The 10,660-nt window shown below is 32.9% G+C and overlaps 1 protein-coding gene across 3 annotated transcripts in view; it reads right to left on the minus strand.

Moving 5' to 3' along the window:
• The window catches only part of LOC110443661 (mitogen-activated protein kinase kinase kinase 1-like), a 38,063-nt gene extending 29,254 nt beyond the window's left edge, over positions 1–8,809 (minus strand). Inside the window, exons 1-2 of one of the 3 annotated variants that reach the window (XM_021488017.1) lie at positions 8,331–8,809; positions 3,035–3,158 (exon numbers count right to left, since the gene is read on the minus strand). In XM_021488017.1, the coding sequence (XP_021343692.1) occupies positions 3,035–3,158; positions 8,331–8,572 (366 nt within the window). In that variant the 5' untranslated portion in view covers positions 8,573–8,809. Of the gene's footprint in view, positions 1–1,104; positions 1,501–1,860; positions 1,920–3,034; positions 3,159–8,330 lie in introns of those variants that run through there. The other 2 variants (XM_021488019.1, XM_021488018.1) reach the window with 2 other exon arrangements.
• Between the last annotated feature and the right edge of the window lie 1,851 nt (positions 8,810–10,660).

Raw genomic sequence — 10,660 nt, forward strand, 5'->3', positions numbered from 1 at the left:
AGTGACCCTATTCTAAGGTGCAACACATTGCCTTCATGCGACTTAAATACAAAGTTTGATGCCCATCCATGAAACAGCAGCTAAGATATGCTCAGGACACCAATATTTTAGTACTTTAGGTCAAGGTCAAAGGTCTAATCGAGGTCACATTGACCTTGTTTTAGGTTGCAACAAACTGTTAAGTCTATATGAAGTTTGGTAATACAATGGAATTATGGCCCGGAAACAAAATACCACAGCCAGGAACATGCACTGATAGATGCACACAACAATTTAAGCAATATTTTTTAATTCACGAAAAGTTTTAATATATTATTAATGTATACGTATGAGTATATAAGGCTTACGAAATTGATGATTTACAGGGCAATAACAGTACATGGTTCAGTCAACACATTATGTGCATTTGTACCTATTTAAACATACATGTACCAGGTACATGCAGAGCAATTACATAAGAAAAAGAAATCATCAGATTTGTCAGAATTGTTATGCTCAATATAATAATGAAATTAGTGTCGCCATGATGCAAATAATATGTACAATGTACACAAGTAATGACAGACCAATCAATCAGATATGTAGATCACCCTACAAACACTAAAATTTGAATTGACATAAATGTAAATTTAGAACTTTAAAGCTTTTACAATTTAATTGCCAGTTCACAAAGGTGTTTATTGTACATACAAATGCTGTTTGGTTTCAAATTTGTTCAAGCATTTTGATCTCTAGCATGTGTTTCCTATCTGGCAGGCCTAGCCCTAGCCTGTGTGTGATATACATGAGGACAGTGGCATTGACCGTCTTCTATTTAATCAGAATAAGAAGATATATTATTTTTAATATGGGAGAAATTTGAGATGTCAGAAGCACATTATCTATATAAGCATATATATTGTACAAGAAAATAAATACAGCTTCACTGCAGTTCCTTTGTACCCTGTAGGTCCTTGTTTGTCAGATCTGACATTGAGCAGATCAGATATTTCTGTTGATTCTCGGCTGTCTAGATCTTCTGATGTAGGGTTCAATTGCTCTTGTTTACAACTGTACAAAACATGTACATACTCAACATTATGTAACACAATGCATGGTACTTACAATGTGGTGCATTGGGCTAGGATATAGGAAATCTGATCACAAATACTTCCCTGTGGTGACCGTGTGTACCTTTATCCCCCGTAACAATCAGTACTTTTATCAGTAGATATCTGGGTACACAGTACACAAACACAGAAGGGGCCTGGACACAGCAATCAGCTAATACTCCTGACCTACCAGTAAATAGAATACCACCAAAATAGACTCTCAGGTTTAATAAAATAATTTCTCCTACAACCACTATAGGTTTCCTCACTCACGACACATTGCATGAACCTGCTAGAAGTTTTAATCGTTTCATTATGTAACAACGTTTTGCGACACCATCTTCCTTTGTGATGTTATGACCATGGCAATTATTTCCCTATCGGAAACAGGCATAATGTATTTCCATAGGAAACGTGGTTTTCCAGATAAAATATAAACACTGTGATAGAAAAAAAAGTCCCCAAACTGTTGATGACTGGTTATCATATTTAATCCAACTGTCATGAGTTAATTTTCAATTTGTAAAAGGCACTCGGTAAACCCTTGTGTCTTTATACAATTTAAAAATTAACTTACTTGAGCTAGATAAACGTGACAAACCATCACTCCTTGGGAAACCTCTCTGTATCAAAAGCAATGCCATCCTTGAGACATTCATTTCTGTGTTACGGAGATGTTGAAATAGAAACGTAACAGATCTAGTTACTTGAATAGTATAGGTGCATAATAGTCAATGTCGCAAAATGAACATATTAGAGATCCGTTTACCTTATGCTTCATGATGGTCTCTTTCAACAAGAACCTTATAATTTTTGTATTGAAGTCATTGCGAAATCTTACCTATGAGTCATTTAATAACATTTTTCTAACCACGTGTACAGTAGTCCTTGAAATCAAGATAGCCGTTACCCTAGTTATCACTGGTATCTGCGTCTACCTTGAATTGACATCCGGTTCCACGCTTCACCTTTTAAAACCCTATACTTCACTGAATATCACTTAGATCAGGTATCTGTACACTTTCCCATTAAACGTTTACAAACCCATAATAACAACAATCTGTTCATAATCACTGCAGCATTTTCCTTAGTGCATCTGGTTGTAAATCTGAAATTACTGAGAAGGATCCTGCCCTCTCACATATTTTGTTTAGTAGAAATTACAATAAACATAAAGGGTTACATACAAAACACAAATAAGTGATGTTTTTTTTGTGAATTGTCTGCAACAACAAATATGAATGAAATGTTATTTATAGCATGTTAATGCTTCTAGATCTCAAGGTGCATTTGAAAATAGCTTCTGTTGCAATTTCTCTGACTCTGTCTTTCTCTCTGTCTCTTAATATAAGAGCTTGTTGCTTAAATGATTATATATATATCAATACATGTACAACATTTGATATAGTGCCCTATCTAGATAGAATAAGCCACTCTAAAGCACTTTACAGTACATAGATATACAATCAATACAATTAGCATATACGTACATTAATCAATACAATTTTGAAGAGTTCATGGGAGCTGCCTTATCAGGCGCTAACTACTAGTCCTATGCCACCTGGCTATCATCTCCCTTGCTATGTGGGTATGCTGGAGATGTATTTTGTTCTGTTTGTAGTGGGACTGTGCTTCCAATGGTATCATTTATAGTGCCATCTCATTTGAATGCTACAGCACAGATACTGCAACATCCACCCCAGACCATTTTATACTCCACCGGGGTTGTTGGAGTTGTGTGGGCAGGAGGAAAACACTTTCTCTAAATATTCCATGCGTACCAACACTGCGGGATCGAACCCCGGCCGCCTGTGTGGAAGGCCGGAGTGTTAACCACTCAACCAATCCGCCCATTAACAGAAGAGTAACTTTGTATAGCATGAAATAAATATCTGTGAAAGTTTATCATGGTACTTAAACAACACCAGTGATCGGTTCATTACCTTAGCCGCCTTTCCCTTCTTCTTTTCAATTAGACAGCGCTTCCAGGAAGGGACACGCTTTGGTATGTCTTGTCCTCGAACGCCTTCCAGTATGTCCTTCACCTTCCTGCCATCACGGATTACCCTATTAACAAACACACATATTTGACCATCGTTACCTTTCAGAATATCAAAATTTCTGGGGACTTTATATGATCTTAGTTACACTTTAAATTTTAGAACAGGTGGTTGGTGTGGGGAAGTTAAAAAATATTTCCAAACATCAAGAGTATAATCTGATAGAAATTGCCTGTTCCATTGCTGCATTCACACCTGAATAACTGAAAATGACACGATCATGGGCATGTTCAAGTGACCACTGTATTTATCTCATTAAATACTGATATAATCAGAGATTTATTTTCAAATAGCAGTTGGTGTTTCAGCATAGATACAGCTAAAAATATTGAGGTTTGAAGTCACTTCAAGTTGGTTGTTTGAAAACTGGACAGAAACAAAATCTTTATTAGTCCATATCTGCTAAAATATCATTTACAAAGGAAAATAAACACACTACAGCTATTACAGAACAGATTTTTTTTTCTTGGAATATTTAAAAAAAAAAAAGCCATGTACCCAATAAAGAGAGTTGCGATTTAAGCATTGTTCATCACCAATGTTTTCAATGAATAACTACTACACCAATAGCCTGTACAGATTAGTCTCTTGTTGGAGTACTATGTTTATATTTTTGAAGCACATGGGTACAGGTACTGAAAGTTTTAATACAAGTGCTGAGGCCCAAAAAAATGTGTGTTTCAGGTATCCCGACCTTCCCTAGATTTTACTGCCATCCCTAGATATTTTATCACCTACTTGTATCTAAGATTAATTTATTAGCCAGGCAAAGTTCACACCCTCTCATTGAAAAGTAATTTCTTCCTGTTCTAGGAGTCTGACCTTCTTCTTGACAAATCAATAGTAATTGTGAGGTATGGAAATGCATTGAAAAATTTGAAATAAAGCTTCATATAAATTCACAAAATAAAAAATTAACATTAGAATAAAATTATTTGCCTACCGACCTACCCTTTTTTCAGGCATGTTACTTGAACCAAACATAATTTTTTTTTGGCCTGATCATGATCAGTCTTGATCTTTTGTTGGGGTACATATGTATAACTACTACTAAATGAAAAACAAATGTCTGATGTAGTATATATATATATATATATATACCTTGTACATGTATGTATGTATATTGTATAGTTATCAACTTATCAAACATATATACTGAACAGTCTCTTGTAGAAGTACCGCAAACGCAGCACAACATTTTTGACATGTACAGAACACTACAACTGTCATGACCAAGTTCTCCACAGACAGATCGCAGTTGCATAATACATTTCTAGAGCATGAGCCATGTGGCCCCACAAACAGCAATGTGCTATGTAATTGTTGTGTAGTTGTCACTTCTGTAATTATATAACTATAGCTAGTACATTTACAGATATACAGTAAACCTCTGGTCAGACCAAAAGTTCGAACTATTCGAGTGTCATCAGCAAAAACCACAGCAAACTTTCAAGTTGTTGTTACGAAACAACGACAGCCTTTTACGATATATTTTCAAATCTGGAGATGAATAATGGTTCATATTATATGTCTTTCTTATATATTTACTTACATATAAATAACCAATTATCAAGTTTAATTTGCACCTAAACACAAAGCAGAGACATGTGTGTAAAGGCCACACAGCAGTAGATATTTTTCTGGAAATTCAAAGTATTTAATTAATGTATCAACATGTGGAGGATGGATTGAAACTGCAATTACGGATTAATAGCTTGATAGACCACCTGGTCGAATCTTTTTGTTTTGGCACATGTACAGGTAACATATCAATTAAGTAATAAATCAAGGATCGGTGCCCAGGTCGTGATTATATAATCAAATTGTAAAATTGAAATTTTCTAACAGTGAACATTCGGTTTCCTTTGATAAATTACAATTTATTGAAAATTATAGCTGCGAAATGTTGCGTGATACAAATACATATTTGAGCAATATTACATATGTATTGTATATATACTTGTGTCATTATGAAGATTAACCGGGAGTCCCCAACTCAAGTTTAAACTAGGATGTACCGTTACATGACTTATATAACATAATATCAATGTTTAATCAACCAGCACAGACACATGTACACAGAACAAATGAATTATTTATTATCCATTAATTTGAAGAAATATTTATCAGAATTATTCACAGACACACAATGTGGCATGAAATAAGTTTTGATTATATTTTATTATGTTGATTATGTTTTAGGTGTGAAGGGTTGTGCTCTTGTCAATCAGATAAATATGAAATACAGGTGATTATAATCAACGTTTCATTTTCTATATGCTTCATTATTGTGCGCATCCATCATGTATCTGTCTCAGGACCAAATTATACAACGCTCTACTCTGTATATGGACTATTTGATGTTACTGAAAGCACTTTTTAAAATTTTAGTCCATATTTGTATATCAATGCAGGAAGTCAAACAAATTAAAATAAATATTTTACTGCACCATCATTATTGTCTATTTGACCATTTAGGGGTATTCAGTTGTACTAAAGGTCAAACGAATAAAACTAAACATAAGTGTTTCATATGAAGAAATACAGCGTCAAGGGAAAGATACAGGTCTATATAACCCCTTTATAATGTAACATATAGCATTATGATCATTGATACAACACAAAAGATGTTGTGAAATATTAAATTTTTAATCTATTCTAAAAAGGAAACAACTTACACATTGAAAAAAATAAAAGATTTTGATAGCTTTGATTGATCAATTTTGTAACATTGTCAGTGAAGCAGTCACATTTATCCACTTTTTGTATCAAATTGGTGAGAAAACTGCAACACCAAGAGGAAAACTTTTTTTGGGACAGATTTGTACAGTATCATATTGCTATACATGTGTAACCAAAAGAATAATTTGCTTGGAACCCAACATTTGAAAAAGCTAGTTTTGCCACAGAATGCACTGTTATCACATATCAAAATATAATCTAATGACAATGACAACTTTTTATTCTCGCAAACTGGTTACAGTGGAGAGAATTATTTAGATAATTGAGGGGGAGGGGGCCTCCTTCTATAAATAAATAAATATGAAAATTAATTAATCTTTATTTAATGTCATGTAGATTTTCAACAACAATCATAAGCTCTGTAGAGCTTTTATTAGGACGCTGCTATTAGGGAACAAAGGATGTTTTCGTAAATATTTTTTAAAGATATGAACTTAATTGTTAATTTTCAGACAGTTGTACTTGAAATTTTACTTTCACATTGACCACCAGAGTAAAATTTAGCAGGATTTATGGCCAGTATTTAACAGGATTTCAGCAGCATCAACAATTTTATCGAATCAACATTTTTATTGTAGCAGGATTTTGCTAAGAGACAGATAGTAAGGTAGTTCAGCTTGGGAGTCGAAGGAGAAGAGAGTTGGGTTGGGGAATTGAGTTAAAGAGTCTTGAAGAAGGAGGTTGAGTTAGGGAGACCTGGTTGAGAGGTCAAGAGATATAGAGGATAGTTAGAAAAAATGAGTTAAAGTGAGTAATAATAGTAGTTTTAGCTGTAGTTTGTAGATCTGTGCAGTTTTACAGTTTATAGTCGGAGATAATTAAGTTTGAAGTGGAGAGATTGAGTTCACAATAGTAAAGACTTGTATAGTTTTTGACAGATTAAAAAACTTGTGTTGTAAATATACTTATTTTGTTATTCAATTAATTTGAACTGGAGGCAGTTGAAATTGAAAACAGAAAGCATCAGTAATACAAAAGAGAACATAATACTGGTGACCATCAGTGGAGTTTAGATTACTAAAAACTAATGTCCAGCTGTAGGGATAATCTAGAAATGTAACACTGGTGGTAGCACTACTGTAAATTACGGTTGGTTATTCCATAAACATTTAGATGTTATTTGAGCCTGCCCAACACAAAAACTGTGAATACATTTGTGTATTTATTTTACATGAATCAAAAATTATATATGGTGCCTTTCATACTTTATAATACAATAACATATTTTTAACATTCACAGAGGTAATCAGGAAATTTTCTTCACAAGAAATAATAATAATATGAATAAATGAAATGAAATGTTTTTCCTACCTACCCTATTTTCTTTGGAGCCGAAACATATATATATTTTTATTTGGCCTAAATGCACAAGGCACATTTCCAACTTACATCTAACGCATATACATGTATAATGTATATATATATAACTTTGTAAGTACATTTATTTTTCCTTAAAAGAATTGACAATTACAAAAATATCACTTAAATGCAACAGGCAGAATATGTAGACTAGATAATATATACCATATCAATGACATGTGCACAATATATCTAGCTATGAGTTTTTAATGCTAATTTGTCATTATATTACCAACTATGAGACAGCCTTAGACATTTCCAGAAAAGCTATTTTGTCATCACCTGTAACATCAGGTGTATGTATGCATTACAGTAATTGAATGCTTTATACTAATAAGGTTAAAATATGATATCAATAAATGGTATGTTACTTAATCATAATCTATCAAGTTACATAAATTTATATTACAAAATAATTGATAAATTGAAATGTTCATTGTAAAACTAGCATTTTTGTTCACTCACAACACATTAAGACACTTACAAGTGTACATGTGCATACAAATGTTGTAATATGTATATTGTTTTAGAATACTTCAGAAAGCATTCTTGGTCTGGTTTGAAATTGTTTGATTTGAAGATTTAAAGTAATATAAATGCATTCATAATAATAAACAACTTTTCTGCTGTTTTCATATACTCAACTAAGAAATAACCCATGTATTACTCTAACCTGGATTAATCATTTTAACATATAAAACCTTGGCTAGGTTTAAATATATGTATTATCCATATGCATGCATCTTCATTAGCATATATAATACATAATAGGCCTACACACCAACTTAGGTCTGCTAGTTATATAATCTTACCAATTTTTTACATCGCTAGAATGACGATTTATATAAAATTATAAGGAAATATTCTGATTGCTGTGATAATGATTATATCATTTTTATTCTTTAATGTCAATGCATTTCGAAATTTGTTTGAAAAAAAACCTTTCAAATTATTCAAATTCGATCAACTGCTTTTTTTGATAAGTTATTAATTAAGAAATGGATCCAGTAGCATGTCAATGACATTTGACATTGCTAACTATGCAAAAAACTTTTCACACTCAAAAGCAGTCGCTTACCTAGAACTTGGGGTTTTCTCGCCTTCATCAGTATCAGAAGGGCCGTCCTTGCGAATTGGTGATTGCACAGGTTTCAGCTTTTCTCGCCAGTTATGGGGTCCAAGAAAGTTATCATTTTTTTCAACATGCTCCCCCATATCTACTGTGCCTACATGGTTTCTTTCTAATGCTGAAACTGGCACTTCCAGAAGATTCCCGCATCCACCATTATTTGGATCTTTTGTATCAATCATCGGTTTCATCAGGAATGTCAAGTTACAATAGCTGCCGTAATGCCTTTTCTCCGTGGTATTTGTTTACCTCTGGCTTGCAAATTTTATGCAAAACAAACCGAATTAAGTCCAAAACCTTACTCCCCACCATGGCCATTTTTATCTCCTATGGCATTTGCTTACAACTTGTTTGTTGTTAGACGTAGTTTCCGGTAAGGAAAACCCACATATTCCCGCGATAGTTGTTTTGAACCCAAAATTGCTTCTGATGTCATCGGCGCGTCTAATTACCCAATACTACCCAATACCACCCAATCCTACCCAATACTACCCCATACAAACCAGTTATGAACCAAATACTTCTTTATTACTGTGAAATATCACCTTTGTAGACGTTATTTACTTCCATCTGCCATATTTTATCGGGAAATATGCGATTTGGTGCCGAAAACATCACCGAAATGCCGTGACTATGACCCAATACTACCCCATACCCCCCAATACTACCCCATACGATCCAGTTATGAACCCAATACTTTATTACTGTGAAATATCGCATTTCTTGAAGTTATTAACTTCTATATGTCACATCCTATCTGGACATATGCGATTTGGTGCAGAAAACATCACCGAAATGCCGTGCCTAGGGGTTCGACGATTTACAGGAACGGGCAGGATCGGGCAGAAAACTATTAATTATTACATATACATTGATGAATATATATATTTAATTAGATACATTTAAGTATCATTATCGGGTATAAGATATATTTGATAAAAGAATTGCAATTACATGATACTATATTAATTCTATTCATGTCATAAAATGGTGTTATTAAGATCACATATATAAATTTAGCAGGAAATATTTAGACAATTTTAAATTACTTTTCATAAATGTTAGTTATTCAATTTTGTTAAACATAACAGTATCAATTATATAACAATGCTGGAGAAGAACCTTCAGTTAAATTAGATACTCAAATACTACGAAATTCAAAAAGTATATGGATTGTATATGATTCGAAGTCCTTTCAATTACTTGATTAACTCTCAGATAGTCTGTTTTGGACAAGCTAGATATTTTTTCCATATATAGTTCCCTGACCAATCTTATGAAGGGTAGACGAGTAGGTTGTCATTAAGTAATGTAAAAATTAAATAGATTAATAAAAGGAATTACGTTACGCTTCTTATACATCAATCCAGAGACGTATATATTACATTACGTAATATATACGTCTTTGATCATCCGAAAGCAAAATACTAAATGACATGAAAACTTGATTCGACTCCCAGAGATACTGTATACACATATACTTTATTCAACTCGTTGGCCATCTCAAGTAAATGTGATCTCTATAGATACATGGTAGATACCGTGATGTTGCAATTTTATTTAACATCTAAGTCCGTGATCTAAATCACAGTTACAGGTAAATATATATATTATAATTTAATTTTATAATGTCTTCCGAGGAATTACAAATTCCACTTGCAAACCACTTATATAATATGTACAGAAGACGTAGTAGTCTATGTGATTAGTTATAATTTTAACCAGTGTCTTGTAAGCCATTTTAGGCTGAACATCATATACAATTACATTTTCTATTTAATGCATTTGTTAAATATGATACCAGGTGTCAATCAGAAACATTTTTTTATGAAAATAATCTTCCGTTTAAATATAATTAGCAACTAGTTAGTGTGAATTTAGAAGACCTCACTGGAAGGGGGCTCCCCAACCCTTGGAAATCTAAATTTCACTACAATGTAGGACTAGAAAATTATTCATTTTATTTATCACCATTGTTATTGTTTTTTTAAAGACATCATGTTTTAAGGCAGTAAATATAAAAGAAACCTTTTAACTATTATAGTATGTAATATGTAAGGACAAAATCCAGGAGTTTGTTAGGTAGGGGCTGTCCCAATCACCTGCTCTCTGGATTGGCACATGTGATAGTTTGTTTTAATTTATTAATGTATTATGTATAATAGCTGTTCTTAACAAAATTATGATATTATAAATTATGTAACTATATGTGTTTATACTGTGTAACTATATACTTGTACGATGTAATTGTGATATATGACACTATAATAAACAAAATT

The sequence above is a fragment of the Mizuhopecten yessoensis genome, unplaced genomic scaffold (assembly GCF_002113885.1).
Source record: "Mizuhopecten yessoensis strain PY_sf001 unplaced genomic scaffold, ASM211388v2 scaffold716357, whole genome shotgun sequence".
NCBI lineage: Eukaryota > Metazoa > Mollusca > Bivalvia > Pectinida > Pectinidae > Mizuhopecten > Mizuhopecten yessoensis.